Genomic DNA, 24966 nt, shown 5'->3' with positions numbered 1-24966 from the left:
GCTTAACATAATGAGTGAGATTCACCCTGTCACTATCTCATTGCTTATTTTTTTCTTAGAGCTTTCTACGTTACCACATTATCTTGTTCATTAATTTTTGCATTATCTGTGATCTGCATTCCCTTGCCAACCCAAAATCTCCACAAGAGTCATGGCCTTCTCTATTTGTTTGGTTAACCACTCTTTGTTTATCAGTGTCTAGAAGAGTAAAATAGTGCCTGCCATAGGGAGATACTCATTACCATTTAATACATACATGAGCAAATGCATGCATTGAATCTAAAACATAAAAAAAAGTATAACAGGTGATAACCACTCGTAAACACACATTTCTTGTATATAAAACTGGGATTGATTAAATTTAATTCAAAAATATTTGAGATTATACTTAAAGAAGTGAAAGCATGTCTTAATTCAGTGTAAAATAAAAGATATGTACTTAATCAATGTTAGTTCATTTACTTCTCTCTTTGAACAGTTTATTGTCAAGTAAAATTGTTATTTAGGGCTCAGATAAGCTCATAAAACAGGAAATGCCATAGCCTGCTCTGAATTATGTAATAGACCATAATTTATCATTGCTTGATAACTCCTCACCTCTATTATTTATTTATTTCATTTCATGACATTAGTGTAAATGTTACACTTCCAAATTAGTGTAAAAGTAAATTCTTCATAGCACAGATCTTAAAGGATATATTAAGGTAACACTGACGTATTTAAAAATATTTTTAATTTAACCCCCTTAGTTTATATTTTGGGAAAATGAATCCCCATATTGTGTTGAAAGACCTTGAGACTATCTCATTGCTAAACTAGAGCAGAGGTACTGCAATTAATCAATTACTCCAGAACCTTTGGCATTATAGACTATCATGCCACTCCTTCCTCGAGAGCTTGAATTTAGTTCTAGAATCATTCTCAGTAAAATGTTCCATGGTGATAGCTCTTCCCTTTCAATTTTGTCACATGACTCCCCCAAAGAAGGTAAGCCTCTGCTTGGTAAACGAGAAGCAACAGCAATACTTTCAGTTTGTATAAGTTCCGTCTTCGGTAGCTATTTCTTTAATTATATTGCACTATTATATTGTGACTGGAATTAGCTGGTCTAATATCCATTGCCAATCTCCACTCTCCAATACTCCCACTTAGTAGAAAAAGAGTTTACCAAACATCAGGCATTACTATAGTTGGCAAACGGTATGAGGATCTTCTGGAAATAAGTACGTGAGTGTTGAGTTGCTTAATAGAACCATCCAAAACTTTGTTGTAGAGTAAATAAAGCTATTATATATATATATACACACACACATATATCTATACATATATATATACACACACATATATATACATATACATACACACACACACATATATATATATGATTCCCCAAAGTGAAAGCATTCATTTTGTACTTAGATTTAACATTAGAAAGTTTTCTTAAGGAGTGTAAATGATTTTGCTTTTGTTTTGTTTCTTTCTACTATCCAAACCAGTGTATAGAGATACTTGGGCAGCAAAGAAAAAAAAGTAATGTTTTAAAAACAAACAAACATACAAACAAACAAATAACAACTTTCAATGGATCCTGTTACTTTTTTGGGACCTAGGAGGAATAATGTCACTCATAAAGCTTGTAAGGTATTTCACTAGGAATTGCATTGCTAAAAGGTAATAGAATCCATGTTATTGTCTTGAACTATACTGGTTCTTAATATTTTGAACGTAACAAAGAGATGAAGAATTACAGCATCGAGTACATAAACGACAATTAATATGTGTGGGCATTCAGTGTTGCACATGTATGTGTATTTACGGGTGATGGTACATGTCCGTGTAGGGATGTGTGTTTGAGCAAATAGGAATTTATCTAGTATGATCCTTGAAATCAAATCAGAGATTTCAGAATGGACAAACTATTAGCTAAACACATTGTGACCATGACTTTTAAACAGTTTGAATTCTTTAGTTTCATTGGCCATATATTTAAGAGGAAAAATATATTCAGCTTTTCATAAGAGATGCATGTATAGAAAGTATAATTATGTAGATCAAACTTAATTTTTAAAGCATATATCCTAACAGAATTTATTTTTAAAACACATAATTGAAAAAGGTTTCTATGCAATACTAATACTCATATACCTCTTCTTTGAACTTTTTTCTCAATAAAATAAATGAAATGATATCATATGAGTTCTGATCCTCTTTGTTTTGACTATCATATTTAATCATGATTACACAGTAGCACCAAAATTAGGACAAAATACAAGAATTACAGGAGAGATCTTAAATTATATGAGCTCATTGCATGCTTCAAAAGTCTCATTTTCTGAGGAAAAAAAAGTTTCCAACTGCCAAACTTTGCTGCATTTCACCCCCAAAGAAATATAATCCAATCCACCCCAAACTAAACAAAAGATACAATAGACTGAGTTTTGAATAGATATGTTATCTACAATTTATGGGACAGATAGTCCATTTAAATAGAAAAAGATTGATTTTACATAAAGCAAGATAGAGTACAAAAGCACAGCTTTTGTAATTTTGGTAATATTGCAATTTTACAAACATATTGCATAGTATGTGTAAGAAAATAGTTCCATTTTTCATATTTCTCTATATACAAGAAAACATTTACATGAAAATTACAAAACAAAATAAATGAGTAGTGGACCTGGTTTAAAGAATTGTATAAATAACGAGACACTCAAACTTGAAATTATATAGTTCCATTGTTAGTAAATGTCCTTGCACATCTTTAACCCTGTTTGGCTTTTCTTTATAAATATTCAAACAAATGAGATATTAAAACTGCAAAAACAAAAAGAATCACAGTTCATTATACCTCATTTCCTTTCATGTTTTGCATTGACTTTCTCAAAGAAGGTAACCACTTTGATCAACACTTACAAAATAGCCCGAAAGAATTTCAAATTAATTATATTTTCCAAAGAATTTTTAGCAAGCAATGAAAGTTTAAATTCAGCTGACTAAATCCATCCTGGGCCCATTTTAGGATATAGTCTTTATAACTGTTTATGAATATCAAGGAGTTTATTACACATGTATAAAAGGTAAATGGACTACACTAACAAATTTTCCTTCTAAAACAAAAGTGTTAATTGATGATAGCTCAGAATCCTGTAAGGAGGATGTTTACTACCTCATTTTGTAATTATAAGCCCTCCTATTCATTTGAATTAATTAGTAGAAGCAGTAGTGTTGTAGAGTTAAATACAATAGAAATCCCAGTCTTTGGTCTTTGACATTTAAACAACTAATGAACTGTGGTAAAAAACAATATAAATAACAGTGTTCAATGAGGTCATTCACTAGTTTATGGTTATTTTAAAAGAATAAAACTGTGATTTTTTTCTTTGTAATCATAATATTTTGTGATATTCATTACTATAATATTCACTAGTATATAGAGGAAAATAATTTCTCCAAGTATCTTTAAATATGGCCACATGAGCAATTCTAATTAGACCAAAGCTACTGGAAAGATAAGGTGACAAGACCTCACTCATCAGAGATTCAAATGTGAGTTTGATCTTGATGGCTAAATAATATAGAGAATTTGGGCAATAAGTATCTTCAAACTATTTTAATAATTTAATATTATGATATTGATATTACACTTGTTATAAAACACAGCACTTAAATGCATTAACACTCTCCATTCTTCTACCTATTGCTGCCTCATACAGAGATACCATGTTTTCAATAACATAATTCATTAGGAGTTTTACTGTATCAAATGCCAGTTTTATAAAATGAGGCACCATCCAACTGAGTAACTCAGATGGCAGAATATGTTGGAATTTTGAATGGCATAACACATTACAAAAAATTCAGCAACTGACTTTTGTGGTCAAAGTACCATTTCTTCAAAACACTTTTTAGTTTGATGGTGATAAGTAATAATAGAATGATCAACAGAGTATTAATATTTGGTAAATATTTCCATTAATTTACTAAATAATTATTTTTAATAAGACCTAAATACATTCTTTTTCTCTATAATGTTAACTATATTACTGAAGACTGTCAACAAAGCATGGTTTTCTGAAAGGGACATTAATATTCAAATGATTAGAGCAAGAAAGGAAATATAGATAAAGGGATAGTGGTTGGCTGCTGGAAAGATCTGCATCTCAGCATTTACAAACCACATGTTAAGGTGTAGAAGGAGATCATTAATAGCTAGTTGAGATGAGGCTACTGAACTCAAGATTGCTGTCTTCTTAATGGAACCAGAGAAATTTAAGAGATGAAAGTAACCAAAGAAAACCAGTTTGGTGTACCCCTCCTCAACAGAAGTAAACAGTGGCCAAGATAATGAAATCTATTTCATAGGGTCACATGAGTAGGTAGGGGCAGAATCACAATTGGAACTCCTGGCTCAGTTTTTAGAGATCTGAGGTACTGGAATCTAGGATTTCCAGGTTAATGTAAAATATGAAGCATAGTTATTTTAAATCTTAAGTTAGATAAATAATTTTAGACAAGTTTATAAAAGTTATGGTTCATAATAAAGTAAGAGAGAATAATAAGACTAAGAATTACAGAATAGAAATTTTGGAGGGAATTTAAAATAATTTTTTTGGAAGTATCTTATTGAAATATTCTGAAAGAAAAAATAATTTATCCTCTTTGCTTCTCTCCTTTTGACTTCAAAACCTGAATGTAAATACTTCTCAGTTTATTCATTCTCAGTTGAGAATTTAAATGCTAGGAATGCTTTCAATCCCCTTTGTTCTTTCTATCCTTCCTTCTTGCCTACCTGCTTGCCTGCCTTCTTCCCTACCCACCTTCTCCAGTCAAACTGGAAACCAAGTTTAGGGACCATGTAGTATGCATTAAAGGAATCATTTTCTGAGCTTGAGAGAGATAAAAATTGCATCTAAGTAAACTGTATTATATTTCTATATTTTCTAACATAAAAATGGTATTGGAAAAACAGAGAGTAAATCTGCTTGGTTAGCTTGCAGTTAAGGAAACTATATCAAGAAAGAACAAAGCCTTCTTTATGAGGAAATTAAGGACTTTGGGAATAATCTTCAGGGCCTTCAATAGAAGCCCTAACTCTGAGGCTGAGTTTATACTTAGATTCTATGGAATCTTAAACAGCCATTCAAGTAATTTAAAAGAAAAATTTAATGTTGAATAGGAAAACTACTTATATTACCATTTTTTAAACTACATTGAGCAGATATTTTTACATCATCTAGACATAGTCTAAATCTCTTATATATTTCTTTTGAATTGTGTTTATCATGTTTCAAAATACACGTGAATTCAAAATTTGACAGCCCCTCACTGGAACTGGATTTTCTTTTCTTTCTTCTTTTTTTTTTTTAATCTTTTCTCTTCTCATGACACATAGTTTAAAATTTCTATGGCCCCTTTCACCTTCTATAATATTTGCTCTTGGAATTAGAACATGTTAGAGCTGGAAGGAATCTCGAGAGACCATCCGATTCAATACTTTTGTTGTAAAGTTGAGTAAATTGAAGCCTAGAGATATTCTCAGACTGCCCAAATTAGCTCACTGATTAGTAAAAGACAGAGCTGAGATTAGAAACAGGGCTAATCACTAATCAAAAGAATTGTTCCCATCTGACTAAGAAACTTTCTAATTATTTTAATTTAGGGATGTTTAGAACTTCAACAAGTCTCAAATTAATACATAGTGTTTTGATAAAAAGTCCATAATATAGTGATTAGCACCTATTATTTCTCAAAATTCCTTGTGTTATACTTTGTGTGAGTATTACGTAAAAGATAGTGTGAGAATTTCTCGCAGTAAATTCTAGTGTTTTAACTTAAATGAATTAAATTCCTGTTAGAATATGACTTTTAAAGCAACTGCATATCTTAACTTCAACTCCAATGTCAATGTAAAGTTTTATACAATAACCCCCAAACACAAGTCAAGTTCTATTTTAAAAGTAATAACTGCTTTTCTGCTGAGTACAGAATACACTTAGTGAAATGGAGCTTTTTCAGGTATTCAATATGTTAGGTAATCAAAAGAAGTAATTCTGGCTAAATGGTTCACTCTGTTGCTTGTATTACTCAAATTTTCTACTTATATTAACCAATTTATTTCTCCAAGTTCCAATCTTCCACCTCACCCTGTGTTGTAGTCCTGAACTCCAAAAGTTCTACAGTCATGAACCCCCAAAATGAAACTTCCACACACCTGTCATAGGGTGTATGGGGGAGAAAAACATGGATTAACATGTAAAAATTAAAGACTTACCTTATGGTAATCAAGCCATCTTCCCATAATAGGAAATATTTAATATAATTTTATATTCTTGGATTCTGTAAATTTCAAGTGTTAGAGTTAAGAAGTGTTATGGTAAATGAATCTATAGTATTCTGGAGTTACTTAGGAGTTTTACAAAAATAAACAGTAGACATGAAAGGAATGATGCTTTTAGATGTTAGGGTGGCTTAACAGTCTAATAAAAGCAATTATTAAATATTAAGAGCTGAAAGGAAATGAGACTAAATTCCTTAAAATATGAATCTAATGGTGTAAACACATTTCAACATGTTTGCTAACATTTGTATGTTTGACTGTTTAAGCGGGTATTTTTAATTTAATCTCTACTGTCCTTAAGTCTTCCAACAGAAAAATACATAGATATAACTTTGAAGATGATATTCCAATGGAAAGTGAATTCATTCTCAGCATTAGGCATCACAGTCGTTTTTATTTATTTAGAGGATGTTTTAATTTTAGCAGTCCGAGTTGAGTATAAAGTACTCAAGGAAGCAAACGAAAATTGTACTATTAGAACCTAGGTGTAAAGGATATAACCTGAATTAAAGAAAAGAAAAAGAATCTATGGATTCCACACCATCAGTATCTCCCTCTTAATCCTACCTTATATTGCAATAAATAAGGTGTTTTGTTAAAAGCAAATGTGTCACATGCAATAGCCAAATAAATACTATATAAGGCCATTCAGATCTGACAAATGAAAGTATAATGGCATTTTGTTAATTCTGTAAAGATTCTATTGCTGAGAGCTTTCAAAATTACCTAATGTACAAAATTCTAGACTTAGTAGACAAAGAGTAACAACACATTGAATTTAAGGGAACAAATAAAACTCAGAGTGGGATTCTGTCTTGTCTTGTTTTGTTTCGTTAAAAACCATGTATTGAATTTGATTTTTAGTAAAGCAAGCATTACATAATGCTTTAAAATTTTAAAATTCGGGGATAAAAGTTTACATCCAAAAAGATGAATGGAAAATTGTGCTTTCAGACTGTAGAATTAGTTTTCTTACAGGGTTAACCATTTCATTTTGCCATTGGCTACTGGGAATTTCATCTATGTAATGTATATATGTGCAGTCCATATCCAGGTCCTGCAAAAATCTAAAACTGTGTGCTTCACTTCATGTAGCAAAGGCACCTATGTTATTCTCCCTTCCGAGCAAAATTTATGATCCAGTTTTCCTGCTGAAGACGGTCTTTCCACTGTTCTGTCACTCATACTCTCCGTGTTGAGCAGTACGGGACATCACGGGAGAACGTGGCCGCGAATCCCTGCTTACCCTGGGAGGAGTTGCTCTGTGGACCATTTGGAGAAGCTCTGGACTGATCACAAGGGAAACGGAGCAGAACTGTGAAGCAGACGGACAGGAACAAAAGGCTATTCTGGTGTGAGGAGAAATCAGTCACTTCAGCTCCACAAGCAGATGTTGCTACTGGACTGACAAGTGGACCCGACCCCGGCGGGAGACAGGTACAGTTTGCCGTTGGGGCAGACGCACAGTTCGTACACTGTCTGCCGAGAATGAGAGGAGCTGGGTGAAGAAGAGGAAAAAGAGCCCGTCGGTAGGTTTCCCAGCCGGATTGTATCCGCATTCAAAAATATCTAGGGGGAAAGAAATTGCATTTTAATTCCTTTAGCATCCTCTATTCCTTAGAGCTTTACAGCATGGTCTAATAAGAAAGATGTTCTGTTGCTTTAGCTGCCAAGCTTTGTCGAACCAACGAATTGCATCCCCAAGGTATAGCCCAAAGGCTCTGTGGCTACCTTTGCCTTTGAGACATGGTGCACTCAGAGAATGCTCTCCATCTGAAAAGCAAAATTAGACAGTCTGCTTAAGGAGCCAACCTAGTTACCTAAACACCATGGTAAATGAATGATTTTTACAGCTTCTTAATTTAACTTCTCAGTCATGCCTAAAGAATAAACAAAGAAATAAGGGTGTTTATGGAAATGCTATTAGTGAAGGCATCGAGTAAGTAATTTTTAAAAAATTATTCTTTGGTCTAATTATTTGTTTTTCTTTTTAGGTAGGGCTGCACCTGTGGCATATGAAAGTTCCCAAGCTAGGAATCTGCAGCTGCCGGCCTACGCCAAAGCCACAGGAATGCCAGATATGAGCCTCATCTTCCACCTATGCCAGCAGCGTGCAGCAATGCTGGATCCTTAACCCACTGAGGATCCAACCCGCTTCCTCATGTATACTAGTCAGGTTCTTAAACCACTAACCCACAATGCGAACTCCTTATTTTTTAAAACATTCATAGAATCATGTTGATTCACAGTCTATACCAAGGACAAAATGTGCACAATTAACAACAGATAATTATTAGATACAATCATGTTTGCATTCTCCATGAAATATATTACCTGTACTCAACACTTAAGCTGCTAAATCTTCTAATTTGCAAAATTACTTCATTATACCAAATCATGGATTCACCACTTTCAGGGATAGTGGTCATATAATTTTGACATGCGTGGGGAACATTCCAAAGAAAGGAAAATTGGATCATGAATTTGAATGAGCAAAGAAACCAATTCTTTCTAACTATGGCTTGATTGTATTGTTATATAGCTAATTACTGCCTTAAGGCATCTCTAAATTGACAGGAGAACCAGAGAATACTCCATTTTCCACATATTTGCCTTCATCCAAGTCCTAATCATTTCTTACTAGGACTGTTGCAGTAGGCCCCTAATTGGACTCCCAGTGGCCCTTCATGTCCTTTGAGTCTACATACTGCTGGAGTGAACATTTAAGAAATGCAAATCAATTCATGTCACGCTAGTGCAAAATTCTCTGATGGCTGTCCACCAAACTGAAAATGAATCTTGATTCCTTTCCACAGCCCACAAGCCCTGTATGATCTAGCCTATCTTTCTAACATCATTTTCTTTCATTCTTCTTGCTGGAGCTCTTGCATTTTCTCAAACATACCAAAACAACTCTGGCTTCAGGGCTTTTTAAATTCTTAGCCTGAAATACTTTCCTCCAAATATTTACAAGTGGGAATGTTAAGCAAGCAACCCTTAGTGAGTGACCTTTAGTGGTCCTGCTCAGCCACTGGTCAGCATTGCAGTGGGCCCTCCCCCAAGCAAGTGACAGTGAATGACTGTTGGCCTCGCCCCTCCCCTTTCTCAGTATAAGTGGGGCCTGAATTCCGACTGAGGCAAGATGGTTTTTGGAAACACTAGTCTGCAATATTCTTGGTCTGCTATCTTTCCACTTAAAGTCGTTATTCCTTGCTCGAACAAGTCATCTGCAGATTTACTGGCCTGGCCTGCAGTGAGCAGAGGGGACCTGGGTTCTGTATCAGGGATAGATATTAAGTCGTGGTTAGGGAAAGGGGTAGGAGGGAGATTTCCCCTGTTTTTCTTTTTTATATACCTTTAATATTTTTGAAACATAGGAATCTGTGACACACTACAGATAAACCAGAAAAAGAATTCCTGCAGCATAGACCTGTATATTTTAGATTAATGTAGATATGAACATATTTGTTCAAATCTATACTGAGAGGTCACCTTCGAAAAGAAGGTTTTCCTAAGTACCTAATTAAAGTAACACAAATCCATTAATCTCTCCTTACCAGCTTTATTTTGCTCTATAGTGAGAATGACCTCTTCCTAACACTATATAAAGTGTGCATCATTTGTTTATTGTTTATTTCTCTTACTTGCAAGTACTATTGATGAGGGCAGGTTTGTCTTTGGTTTAAGGCTATATAGCACAGTGCATAGAATTGTGCCAGTGCAAGTTGCATGAAATAATGCTTTTCCTTCACCTTGCACAGATGTCCCACTTCTAGGGTACAGCTGTCACCCTCAATCGAGGCCCAGTTCATCTGCTTTATCAGTTCATCTGCTTTATCCTCCTTGGTCTTTTCCTAATGCAGCAAAATGAGATGACTCTTATTTGGTTCTCCTATGGCTCTATTATTATTATTACTATCTTATTTTGTTGATCACTTGGTATGTTATTTTATAGGCACATTGACATATTACTTTCCTTAATAAACTATTATTCCTTCTTGAAGGTAGAATTAAGTCTGTATTATTTTTTTAATAACTTCAGCATTTGACCCTTCATGTATGGCTGATACTGAACCCAAGTTCACTCTGCTCCCTGCATGACAGGCCATAAATCTGCAGACAAGTTGTTGGGGCAAGGAATAACGACTTTAATCAGAAAGCTAGTTGACCAAGGAGGTGGCAGACTGGTGTCTCAGAAAAGCCATCTTTCCTCAGTCTGAATTCAGGCTCTTTTTAGTCAGAGGAAAGAGAGGGGGAGGGGCCAACAGTCACTGTCACTTGCTTGGCCCCTTGCAATGGCTGAGCAGGACCACTAAAAGTCACTCACTATAAGGGTTGCTTGTTGACACAGCTTCTATATAATACAAATAGTTGTTGAATATATGAATAGATCATGAAATAAAAAATGATTGCATTTTCCAAAAATACTCAAAATTAAGAAAGCGTAATTACATTTTCCCCAGGTATCAAATGTTGACATTTATTACCCTACAATTCTATTTTTTTAAAGAAGAATTTTTTTTTCTTATGTGAAAGTTAAAAGTGCACAAAATTAAGCAAAGAAAATGATAACACATTTTAGGGATATAAATGCTAAGCCTCTTTGCTTCCAGCTCTATGTTTCATGTTGAGGAACATCAATGAGTGTAACACCAATTGTTACATACTATAGTTTCTTGGGCTCATTTCTACATAGGGGAGGAGGGATGACTCCTCTTATGGATTGAGTTTGCAAGAGGAACTGGGCTTGTGCAGGATATTCCCCTTTCTTCAGTTCTGCTAAGGAGCCAGCATACCTGCAGGAGGCAGGTTTTCTCAAGTTTTGCCAATGTCAAACGTATAGAAGGCAAGCTCTTAGGACTGTGGGGTTTAGGTCTGCGTATGTCGAAGTGAGTTCACTTTAAAGAAATGTTAGGAGCTGGTGTTTTGTCTAAGAAACCTCGAGACACTGACAATAAAGAGTGGAATATGGAAAGCTAAAGAACATGGGGATAAAGAGGCTCCTGTTGGACTGATCAGAAGACTAAGATTGTCAATGGTTCATTTCTTTAAGTACAGAAACAAGTGTTACTGGCAAGCCCTGCTGGGTTTCAGAGGCTTACTGACTCCATCTCATATTGCTGGGTTTTATAGTTTGTAACTTGTCTTTCCATCAGTGTAGCCCGATTGAATAAATAAATGTAGAGAGGAGCTGTTTTCACACAGCGAGGGGGGGCCTCCTCAGTGGAATTAGCCCTCAAATTTTGGTGTGTGGTTGCTTCAGCTTAGCTATAGCAGTGCCCTCCAGCTCTCCTATGCATTTAGGGAGATACTCTAGACAATATTTGACTATATGACAATACGTGATTCCATAAACTTCAGAGATCCATGCTACCATCTCACTCATATATGGGAAGTAGTTTTTAAATTTAATTTTTTATTAAAGTATAGTTGATCTACAATGTTGTGCCAATTTTTGGTGTACAGCAAAGTGACCCAGTTATACATACTTTTTTATATTCCCTTCCATCATGGCCTATCTCAGGAGATTGAAGAGAGGAGAAGGGGAAGCAGATTTTACTAATAGATAAAATGAATAGGGCCTTTAAAAAGAGAAAAGTGGGCTTAATTATATAGGGGTAATTAGACCTTCAGTGGTGATCACTTTGTAGTATAACAGACGTCAAATTATAATGGCGTATGGCTGAAACTTACAGTGTTATTACCACTTTTACCTCAATAATAATATAAAATTAAATTTAAAAGGAACGAAGAAAGGAGAGAGAGAAAAAAAAAAAAGAAATATGCTTACAAACAGTCTAATTCTAGACTGTTTTTTTTTTGTCTTTTTTTTTTTGTCTTTTTGCTATTTCTTGGGCCGCTCCCGCGGCATATGGAGATTCCCAGGCTAGGGATCTAATGAGAGCCGTAGCCACCAGCCTACACCAGAGCCACAGCAATAGCGGGATCCGAGCCGCGTCTGCAACCTACACCACAGCTCACGGCAACACCGGATCGTTAACCCACTGAGCAAGGGCAGGGACTGAACCCGCAACCTCATGGTTCCTAGTCGGATTCGTTAACCACTGCGCCACAACGGGAACTCCGAGGTTCTGAATTTTAAAAGTTAGCCTCACAGATATAACATCCATCCACAGAAGGATGAACGACTGAATAAATGATGGCTTTCTGTTTAAAAAAAAAAAGAAAAAGAAAATAAAAAGAAAAAATACTTTCTTGGTTTGAGACAGAGAAATAAGTCATGAGGTCAAATGGGTCTATATATTGATTCTTTCCAACCCAAGGTTGCTCACCCTCTCCAGCTTTCTGCAGCTTGGATGGACGTGCTTATGTTTTTCTGTTCTGCTTAAGGCAGTTACTATGACTCTGCTCACTTTCCAACTTCTACAACTGATATTTCTATTCCATATTGCCCTATAAACCATACAATTCATTTTTTCTGGAACTCTTCCTGGTACTCAGAATTACACCTCTGAGCTTTTAAGTCACAGCCCATTGTCTTTTCTCCACCAAGAATGTATTTATCCCATTCTTACCTGTTGAAATCTGACCTATCACGGTAGTAAAATATTTAATTAGCCTGCAAAATAAAAATTGTTTTTTCCTTTCTCTGTGATATTGCAACATACATGTTATAAGTTATTGCATTGCATATGCTATTCTAACATTTTCAATGTTTTATGTACAACTGTCATTCATGTTCTTTTCAGGGCTGAATTTAAAACTCCTTATGTCTGAAATGACTGAATCTTCTATAGTGCAGAACTTTGTGTGCAATTTCGTTCTTATTTTGGTCAACTCAATACCAGGTTTGTTCTGATCTTAATTAACTTAAACGTTAAGGGTAGAGACTTCATGTTTTTTATTGTTTAATAATTGGTAGATCTATCTTTCTGAAGCATAGTCAATGACAGAAAGAAAGATTTTGTATCATTTCATACTTCTTCCTAGAAAAATTATATGCTATTTTATTTTAATAGAAAGTGCTATGGTTTTGTCTATCTTTATTTTATTAATTTAAAAAATGGCCACCACTGTAAAACTTTGGCTATGACTTATTTATAGTATAATACTCAATTCCCAATTAAATGCTAATCTGTAATTGAATCCAAGGATTCTGCTGATACTTTGAATAAAAGGACACTAGTAAAGGGGTGCATAAATAGTAGCAGAATGGAGATTAATAACCACCAATATTATGGGATGATTCATTATGAATAATTTGAATGAAATAATTAGCATGATAAAAACTCTTTAAAAAAGATGTGAGATGTTTAAGAACAATTTCTCTCTTGCTGTGGTAGACAAAGTATTGTGGTCTGCAATTGCAGTGGGAAGAAATCCTGAAAGGCAATATGGATATATGTTTTTAAATATTAAAATGCATATTTCTAGATTATTTAGGCTGTAATACCCACTAAGATGCTAATATGATCCTGGCAATAAGTTTGTTTATAGAAAGGAAGCCACATGTATAATACAAATTGATCTTGAATCTGTAACCGGGCATGAAGGTAAGAAAGGAACATCCTCCTTTTGCTTGTATTAATGTGTGCCCTCATCTTTACATCCGAAGAGGTTTGAAATGCTCCAGAGCAACCGTCTCAAATCATCTTCTATTCTTTATCTTCTCAGCTTGACCTTTATAAATTCATTTAAAAAAATAAGCACATGAAGGAAGAATATATTAAGGGAATTAATTGATAGAAACAGCAATACAACAGACTGTGACCTTCAAGGACTTTGGGAATTGTGGTCAAAATATACAGGCTTGCATAAATATTATAAATAAGACTTTGACATAGTGAAGGTAGAATAAAAACACACCAGCAAACAAAACAGCAACTACCAAGGTGTCCAGGCAGATTTGAAACAAGCAAACAAACAAACAAAAAACAGATGAGAATCCTAGAAATGAACAACAAAATGACTAAAATTAAAAGCCCATTGTAGGGACTGAAGAAGAGATTAGATACTAGGAGGAACCTGGGCATATAGATCTGAATAAACAGAGTGAGACACAGGGTAATAAAAAAAAAAAATAAGGAAGGAGATGAGACCCGGAAGGCAAGAGAAGGAAAAGACATAACATTTCTTCAGAGGTTCTCAAAAAGCCCACAGAGAAAAAGGGGAGAGGGGCTATTGAAGACAAAATGCTGAGAAATTTCTAGAATGTGCAAAACTGTGATTCTGCAGACACAACAGTCACAATGTATATATAGCAATTAAAGTAGACAAAATAAACCCATGTCTATTACATTACAGTGGAAGAGTGGAAGGCCAAAGACAAAGGGGTCTTTAAATCAGGCAGTGAGAGAAAGCCTAGGATCTTTACAGGAATGACCGCAGATTTAAACACATTCTTGGGTGAAATAATGTGACATGGAAGAAAAATATTAGCATGTATCTCTTTATCTAGCAAATAACAAATAAGCGAAATAGTAAAATAAACTTTTGGGTTTGTTTCCCTTTCAGAAAAACATAGGAACGATTTCTACTGAAACAAACTTTAAAAGCCCATTTTGGAAAAGCCTTTTGAAGACCAAAATAGAACAAAGACTAACAAGTTTGTTTTCATTCTGGTTATTATCTTGATATTCATTACATTTTTCTGCCAGTTTTGAAACTAGAGGAATGTAGATACCCCACTTATAATTGACCTATGAATGAATATCTTTCCGTGGAAAATAAACAGGGCTTTAACTTACAAAAATATTAGGTTTACTCAATTTTATATTCAAGAAATACTAATATTTATATAATTTGAGCTCCCTTACCAAGCAGTTCTTTATGTGTTTCCTGGAACCAGATGCATATAATTTGAGAAGAAGCTCCTTTAACAGCAAAGAGCCAGCGTCTACACCTCAAAACTCACCTCGCCTTCTGTGGACTGTAAATGGAGCTCCTTCCTGCAGGCGGCCTTGAAGTCTCCAGCTGCAGCACTCACTTGGACTCCCCGGGGAGCTTCCATTATCAAGGACCTAGTTGGTGATTCAAGCCTAAGAAAAAAAGAAAAGAAAAGCAATCTTTAATGTTAAAAAGAAAAAAAAAAATTACAATGAACTTAAAGGTAACATTAAAAACAGGCAAGCATAAACATAATGCTTGCCATTAAAAAAAAAAAGCTAAAATGAGTTTTAGAAAGAGTTTTGATTGCCTTGTCTATTTTTTGGCTGTTTATGAAACCTTCATTTGTTAGCATTAATTAGTTACTATCATTTGTATAATGATTTAGTAACAGTTTCTTGTGTCGTTAACTTTCACAATGCACATGAAATGTACATCGTGATAAGTTTACTAGTTTATATGTTTTATACATTTTCAATAGTAATAATGGAGCTTTAAGAAATAAATTTCTAGAAAGTTAGCATGTAAGTAGCCCCCAATAAAGAGTTCCTTTTTTGCAAGATGAGAGAATTTTAATGAAAATCATTAATATTGTGAACTTCCAAACGTACCCAGTCAAAATTCGGTAAAATTAAAAATTCTCAAAGGACTCTTTACACTTCTAGAAATTAATTAAAATGAAGACATAAGACATTTCCTACATCTACTGACATCTACTGGCCCAGAAAAATGTCCACATAATGAATGACGTTAGTCTGAGAAAGAGAAATTAAATGAAGGGTAATACACAGCTGTGCCTGCAAAAAAGATAGTTGGGGGACATTTTTGAAATCATCTCCAAATATAAACCTAGACAAAGAGCAAAGGAAAGCAAAATACAGAAGCAAAAATATGGATGTAAAAAAGCAGTTGGTGTGATAAGAGATCATATCCTGGACTTGGTCATTTTGGATAATAGCTTTTCCCTGGGACTGCAATTGCCTGTATTCCCCCCGACCACAGGATTTTAGGACAAGAGTACCCTCAGACTCACATTCACCATCATCCACAGGAACCGGCTTCCTTTGAGGCTATAGATCTAGAGCTGTTTTGCAGAGAGAACCACATCAAATTGATTGAACTCTGAAGATCCTCTCTCTCTCAGTAGTAAAGCTGAACTTAAAGACTTGAAAGTGATACTGAAGGACTAAATCCAGTATTTAGAAGAACTGATTTTGACACTTTACATTTTTTTTTCACTTATCAAAGCAACTTTGAAACATTCATCTCCATGGGCCTCCTCATGAAAATCCCTGGAGGATCAATTTCTGAATATATTTATTTTAAAGAAATATGTTTTTTTTAAACATGACTTACACATTTTCACAGAACATTTGAAAACTTGAAGAAAAATCACCCATAATTTTTTGTTCATAATCCTTATACTTTGCACACAATATCTAAATTTCAAAATCTAAATATTCATAATTTATTTCTTCTGATGCACTGCCAAATATACACTATTTTGAATAGTATACCTATGACCATTACTATTTCCATTTGTTAATTATCCAAAACTTTACATGTAATTACATAAGTTTATATATGATTGAACCATTCAAATAGAAGATAAGAATTCAATTAAAATGGATTAATGCTCTACAGATTATAAATATAATACTCAAGGAAACACAACTCAAACTTTTAAGTGGAAAGAAAAACACTTATTTTATCTAATAATTAATTGGTGTATGTTTGTTTCTAAGGATAAGGGGTTGGAATTGTTACTCATGTATTTAACAGTAATATATATATATTATATATAATATTCAAAGTATCAAATGTACTTTTTGGTACTATATTTCTATCATGTTTTATATTTGGTACTAGAGATTAAAATATAGCAACTATTTCTGGACTTTTGAGTTTTTCTGTTTTCATCTTTATCAATTATTTATTTATTTTTTTGTCTTTTGTCTTTTTAGGGCTGCACCTGCAGCATATGGAGATTCCCAGGCTAGGGGTGGAATCAGAGCTACAGTTGCCGGTCTAGGCCACAGCCACAGCAATAACAGATCTGAGCCGCATCTGTGACCTACACTGCAGCTCATGGCAACACCGGATCCTTAACCCACTGAGCAAGGCCAGGGATTGAACCTACAACCTAATGGTTCCTAGTTGGATTCGTTTCTTCTGCGCCACTACGGGAACTCCTTCAATTATTTAACTTAAAAAGGTTATTGGCATTCCCACTCTGGCTCAGTGGGTTAAGAACCCGACATAGTATCTCTGAAGATGTGGGTTAGATCCCTGGCCTTGGTCAGTGGGTTAAGGACCTGGCATTGCCACAGGCTGTGCGGTACGTCACAGATGCTGCTCTGTGACAGTACTGTGGCTGTGGTGTAGGCTGGCAACTGCAGCTTGCATTCGATCTCTAGCCTGGGAACTTTTATAAGTCACAGGTGTGGTCACAAAAAAAGAAAAAAATGTATTATTTTCATCTTCATTTTAGTCCTCAGGTATCCATTTCCAGTGTCTCCATAGTGTTCTGCTGACATTCACTTAGAAGATCTGGATTCAAAGAGGCAGTAAAGATAAGAGAGCTGACTAGACCTGGTTCAGGAAAGTGAGCCAGCAGCAAAAAACTCTAGTTCATCATGTCTAAATCGACAATTGTAATATTTTCTTATAGGATTATAAGAAATTTCTTAAAAGAATTAAGGGAAATAAGTATGTGGTGGATAGTGTTTTGAAATATGAATGGGATTTCCTCCCCTGTTACATTTCTTTTCATCCTTTGTCAAACTCTGTTCACTAAACCACATTATTTGCCATAAATGGTGGATGACAGACCACAGAAACTGTTATGGACATTTTTTGAGTTGAAAAAAAAAAAATCCTAGCCATTTATTGTGTTGAACATGAGTCAGCACATAAACAAAAACAAAGAAAACTAACCTCAGTGAGATCTTGTTTATTTCACTAGTTGGAGAATAATTTTCTTGATTCAGTCTAGAGACGACTTGGAGAGAAATGAACCAAATTGGTCTTGAATGGCTGTCTGTGTTCTGCTACCTGAGGCCAAATCCTAGGTTGTGGGACCTTTATTCTTTAGGTGTTAGAGGTCTGAGGAGAGAGTGATATTTCAGAATAACTGAGGACAAGAAACCAAAAGATCCTCAAAGGAGAGAGAAGTGGTGACCTGCAGTGAATGAAGTCTAAGTGACAGCGAGAAGAACATCTTGGCAAATGCCAATTGATCATGAGGCAACCAAGGACCAATGTCACCCTCAGATGCTTTGGTGTAGTATAAGCCCCTTGCTATAATGATGCAGTCCCAGGGATAAAGAAGAGAGTCGAGGAGTTCCTTTGTGGCACAGTAGGTTAAGGATTTGGTGTCACTGCAGCGGCTCGGGTTGCTGCTGTGGCATGGGTTTGATCTCTGGCCCAGGAATTTGCACATGCCATGGGTGCAGCCAAAAAGAAAAAAAAAAAAAAGAAGAGACCTGACTAGGTTGGGGCTTAGTTTCTGATATTCAGTTCAATGGAGACCAAACATGTACATTAAGTTTATAGGAATATTTTCATTTCTTGTGCAACTAATTTTGTATCTTAAGACAATGTATACCTGCAATAAGATATATGTATATGTCATACATATGTAATATTTATCAGGGAGTACATAAAACACATAAAGTGGTAGCAATGTTATAGTATTGCTAAATCCTTCAAGTTCCAAAAGTGATTAAGATTTTGAATTAAACAGGTTTCAACTGTATACTTAGCTAATCTTGATAAAATTAGAGTGATCATTATGAAATGATATACATTTTATTAAAAACAGCACTGTCTGTTTTATACAGTATCCATCATTTGGATGAATAATATTCACTAGTAACTTTAATTATGGTACAGATGGAGTATGTAATAAAAGTTTATTAGAATATTTGGAGGATTTCATAATTTTCAAAGAAACATGTTTCAAAGGATAGTCAAATATTTCTTATGAACATTAAAGTTAAAGTTCAGCTGCAAATTATTATTACAAGTTTGCTTGATATTTTTTGTTTGTTTCCTTTTTAGGGCCACACCTGTGGCATATGGCACATGGAAGTTTCCAGGCGAGGAGTTGCATTGGAGCTATAGCTGCCAGCCTATGCCACAGCCACAGCAACGTCAGATCTGAGCCGCTTCTGGGACCTACACCAGAGCTTGCAGCAATGGTGGATCTTTAACCCACTTAGTGGGGCTATAGAGAGAACCTGTATCCTTATCCTTACTAAGTGGGTTTCTTTCCACTGAGCCACAATAGGAACTTCTCTTAAACTAGGTTTTAAGAGCAAAAATTTGATAGCAGGACTACAATGTATATGGAGACCAAAATCTTCAAATTAACACTGTTGTGAACAGCATAAATTCACTGTATTTGCAAATGCATTTATTAATCTTAATAATCCAATATCAATATTCATGATTACATGTATATTTACATTTACATATTACATTTATACACATTACCTAACTAGGGCTGTTCAATGTCTCTAGCCTATCACTTGGTGAACAAGGAAAAAACACACTTTGTACAAGTGGTGTGCAAATTTTGTTCTACCCTTTCTTCTAAACTCCAAATGTTAAACTCCATTCATTCTAACTATTGTAAGTAATCTTTGCACTTAAGAACAATGAGGTACTTTTAAAAGGCTTTGAAATCAGGTAAGCATATGATTGCAATATTATCTATCCAAAGAACATTACAGAACAAGTATATGTAGATACGAAATTTAAAATACATGAATTAAAACTAAACATCATATTACCAGTCATCTCAACTTATCAAAATAATTTATGATTGTGTAATAGTAATATATTTCATTTAGAACAAAATAATACCATTTGCAGCAACATGGATGGGACTAGAGACTCTCATACTAAGTGAAGTAAGAAAGAGAAAGACAAATACCATATGATATCACTTATATCTGGAACCTAATATACGGCACAAATGAATCTTTCTACAGAAAAGAAACAAACTCATGGACTAGGAGAACAGACTTGCGGTTGCCGAGGGGGAGGAGGAGGCAGTGGGATGGACTGGGAGTTTGGGATTAGTAAATACAGACTGTTGCACTTTCAGTGGATGAGCAATGAGATCCTGCTGTATAGCACAGTGAACTATGTCTAGCCACTTGTGATGGAACACGATGGGGGATAATGGGAGAAAAAGAATGCCTCACTTTGCTATACAGCAAATGACTCACTTTGCTATACAGCAGAAATTGACAGAATCATCTATAATAGAAAATATAGAATATAGAAAATAGAAAAATATAATATTAAACCAACTATAATAGAAAAAAATAAAAAGATAAAAAAAAAACTAACAAAACAAAACAGCTCTATAGGGCATTACTGTGAAAGAAAAAAAAATAATGTATTTCATTGACTATAAGTAATATTTTCTCTGGCCCTTACTAGAAACTGGGTGCTTCTAGAGGCTGCATTATAAACTGTAAGATAACAGAAAAGTATTTCCTGTATTGAACTTGTTGCTGCATAGTATAAAGTAATGGAAGTTATTTCCAAGAAGCAGTCTGGGAAATTCAGGTATAAACTAAATGAAACCATTATTATGCTCAAGAGTTATGTCAGCCTAATGAAAGTACTAAACATAGGACTTTGAATCAGAAGCTCATAGGTGCTACATGAGTTCTACCAGAATTTTAAAATCCAATTTACCTCACTGGGGCTCAGTTGCCTAATAAGTAAAATTACAGAGTAGCATCTTAAACATAAAATATTGTATCCATTGCAAAACATTAGATTTTACTACTTATTAGTGAGTTCACCATATTTTATAATAATACGCTAAAAGTACTGGAAACCTATTCTATACTTAAAAGTTTGCATGGATTGTCTCTTAATCACTCTACCAACTCTGAGAAACGTGCACTTTAATAATTCATATTTTACCTAGAAAGTCCTTGAATCTTACTGTGGTTGAGTCATTTTCTCAGGATTAGGTACCTAGTACAGATACTTTATATGCTGTTTATTTTTCTTTTTATGGCCACACCTGTGGCATATGGAAATTCCTGGGCAGGGACTGAACTGAAGCCACAGCTGTGACTTATGCTGCAGCTGCAGCAACACCAGATCCTTTAACCCACTGGCTCCTGGCCAGGGACTGAACCCACACTTCTGCAGTGACCCAAGCTGCTGCAGTCGGATTCTTAACCCACTGTGCCACAGTGGGAACTCCTAGTGCAGATGCTTTAGAATATCAATACACAAAACAATCTCCAAAAAAGAACAATAATGTTGGAAAACTTAAAAACTATTGTAAAACTATAGTAAATAAGATCATAGTGGCCCGGCATGAGGATAACAAGTAGAAAAATGGAATAAAATAGAGACTTCAGAAATAAATAGACTATCACATGTACGGTCATCTGATTTTTTTTTTTTTGCTTTTTTTAGGGGTGCACCTGGGGAACATGGAGATTCCCAGGTTAGGGGTTGAATTGGAGTTTCAGCTGCCAGCCTACACCACAGCCACAGCAATGCAAGCTCTGAGCCACCTCTGCGATCTATACCATAGCCACAGCAACACGGTATCTGAGCCACATCTGTGACCTTCACCACAGCTCACGACAACACCAGATCCTTAACCTGTGAGTGATGCCAGGGATACTAGTTGTGTTTGTTATCACTGAGCCACAACGGGAACTCCAGTCATCTGGTTTTTGACAAATCCAGTAAAATAATTCAATGACATACAACAGTCTTTTCAATAAATGGTGCTGGAATAATTGATCTCTATATGGACAAGATAAAGCTCAACTTCTACCATACAGTTTTATTTTTGATAAATAAAAAATTAGGCTTTTAAAGAAAAATAATTTGATTTAGGAGCAGGCAAACTTTCTTAGGCCACAAAATGCAGTAACTAGTAAATATTTAAAAATATAAATTAGGTATCTTCAAGATGAAAAGCTGCCTTTCAAAATTACCATCAATAAGATGAATACACAGCCCACACACTAGGAGATAACATCATAGGACTGATGCCTTGTTATATAAATAATTCTTCAGCTCAAAGCTAAAAAACTACAAAAACCAAAATTATGGATAAAAGTTGGATATAAGCACTTCACACTAAAAGATATACTTGGTTGTCCCCTATGTACATGAAAAAGTGTTTAATGTTAATTATTATGTAATCTCACTTTAAAAATGTGAGATTCCACCAAACAGCCACTAGAATGGCTTGGATTAATACAACTGCTCACACTAGTGAAGATGTGCAGCAGACGAAATTCTCATTTTTGGTGTAAGATGATGAAATAAAATTTATATTTTAAGGAAGGACAAGAAAATTTAAAAATAAAATTCTCTTCCTTTGGGCCTCCTCCTCGGTGCCTAAGTGGCAAACTGCATCTGTATTACACATTGACCAGTGCACCTCAAAGGTGGGAACACCTCATTCACAGCAAAGATCTTCGTCTTCCTTTCTGATGCTAGCTATGCAGCTTCTTAAAATAAGAGCATCATCTTCCAAATTTGTAGGGCTCATAATGACACACCACTCCCTTTGTAGGGTGCTTACCTGGACTATGAGCCTCTGGTGAACTTTAGGTAAAATGTCAGGATGTTATTTTGATGTACAATCTTTTGTTTTGAAAATGTACCTGCCTGTGCCTTCCACTTCTAACTGGCAGAACGGTTCTCAGGGCTCCTGGAAGTCTGTCTCCTGGATTATAATCTTCACTTTGGCTTAAATAAAATTCTCTTTTACTAATTCTTCTTGATTATTAATCGAATATCAACAACAAAGAATAAAGTGACACAACCATTTCAGAAAGTTCTGGAATTTTTATATAAAATGTAACATAATCAGATACATCCCAAGCATCATTCAATTATGAAAATGCACAAATAAAATATTGCATGTTCATATAATGAGTCAGCAATGAAACAGAAGGAAGTATTGAAACAGAAAACATCATGGATGGATTGCAGAAACATTATGTGGAATGAAAGAAGTCTTGGAATAGTACATTGTGTATGATCGATTTATATCAGTACCAAAACAGTCTAATCTAATCCAAGGTTAAAAAAAAGTAAGAGTAGAGTTTGCTTCTTGTGAGTAGTGGTGGGAATTTACTGGGAAGGAGCATGAGGGAACTTTCTTGGGTGATAATAATGTTTTCTCTCTTGATAAGAATTTGAGTTACAAATATACGCATTTTCAAAACCCAGCAAATAATGCACTTAAGTTTTTTGAATGCCATTGAATAATTATTTTACAACAAAAGGGAAGAAACTGTAAGTGAACTTGAACTAGTTAATGACGTGCATGCTGAAGAGATCTGGGAAAGGGTACAGATTTATACTTTCTGTTTGGATACATTAAAGAATGAGAAATACTGGTGGATATGTGTGCATAATTAGAGTCATAGAAAAATGATATATGAAGACTCCAGCTGGTGGTTAGACAGGTATTTTCCATAAGATGCTTTCAACATGTAATTGTTTGAGAATTTTCATACTAAGATATTAAGAAAGCAAGCGTGGTCACAGATCTTATACTATTACCCTTTTTTTTTTTCTGTAAAATCTGTAAAACTGTAGGCTATGAAAACTTAGATAGGAAAACTTAATTGATGGTAATGTTTGACTGTCATTGACTATATTACAATGCAATAAAGAATATTAACGACATATAGGGATACATTAACAATATGTAATTCTTGTTGCTAAGTCACTGTATTAATATAAATGCAATAATATTCAGTATCTGTATTTTACAATTATTTCTGGGAAAGGAATACCCAGAAAGGATATCTTATATTATTTACTTTACCTGAACATTCAAGAGTTTGAGGTAATCCTGGATAAAAATAAATTCATGTTTATTTCCATATAATACAAATTCCAAAATTTAATAGATCTAAAAATAATAAGCATACATAATAAAATCCCAACAAGAATCTCACTAGAGTCTCTAGAACTTCAAAATTTATGTCAAAATATTTTGAGGAGAAAAATATATGTGGCAATTACCAGATTTGTTAAAATGAAGATAAAGCAGGAGATTTTCCTTAAAATAAGAATTTAATATTAAGGTTTTTCAATTAAAATTATTTTGAAATTAGATATAGAATTGGCCAATGAAACACAATACAATCTCAAATGGATGGAAAGTATTTATGAGAAATTAATATTTGACAAGCTATTGTTTTGGGGTGGAAAATACCAGGTTATTTAATAAATAATGCTTAACAAATTAACTATCCACACAGAAGAACTAACATTAGATCCTCAACATGCTCTGCAAGAATAATTTCCAGTTTTATCTATTTAAAATATAAAAACTAATAAACTACAGACTGTAATTTGCAATAGAAAGTTGGAAGAAAAGTCAGAAGATAAGTTCCATTTTATTTACTCAAAGTATAAAATTAACAAATAACCTAGTGTACAAAATAAATAACAAAATTAGAAAAAAAAATCCGAATACAGAAAAAGGAAACCTTTTTAACAAAACTGAAGCCCAGGAATCTAAAGAAAATGAATTGATATAGTGTACTATGTTAGTCTTTGGTTGGATGGGTTTTCTCCAGATACCCCGCACTTCTCAAATCAGCCTAAAATCCCTGTAGAATATCCTGGGCTCAGATCTTGGAACTTGAATCTAGATTTTCTTCTAGAACCATCTAATATATAGACTTTGGGCAACACAATATCAACAATCGAATGATGCCCTGTTTCTCTTCTCTATGGAAATTCTCCACTGAGGAAAG

General features: G+C 34.5%; 1 protein-coding gene across 1 annotated transcript in view; it reads right to left on the bottom strand.

Moving 5' to 3' along the window:
• Positions 1-7252: 7252 nt before the first annotated feature.
• The window catches only part of SGCZ (sarcoglycan zeta), a 1009275-nt gene continuing 991561 nt past the window's right edge, over positions 7253-24966 (bottom strand). Inside the window, exons 7-8 of the mRNA XM_047770388.1 lie at positions 15213-15336; positions 7253-7906 (exon numbers count right to left, since the gene is read on the bottom strand). Of these exons, the coding sequence (XP_047626344.1) occupies positions 7712-7906; positions 15213-15336 (319 nt within the window). The 3' untranslated portion in view covers positions 7253-7711. The remainder of the gene's footprint in view (positions 7907-15212; positions 15337-24966) is intronic.

This window comes from Phacochoerus africanus, chromosome 3 (assembly GCF_016906955.1).
Source record: "Phacochoerus africanus isolate WHEZ1 chromosome 3, ROS_Pafr_v1, whole genome shotgun sequence".
Classification (NCBI taxonomy): Eukaryota; Metazoa; Chordata; class Mammalia; order Artiodactyla; family Suidae; genus Phacochoerus; species Phacochoerus africanus.
This window is presented reverse-complemented; position numbering and strand designations above follow the sequence as displayed.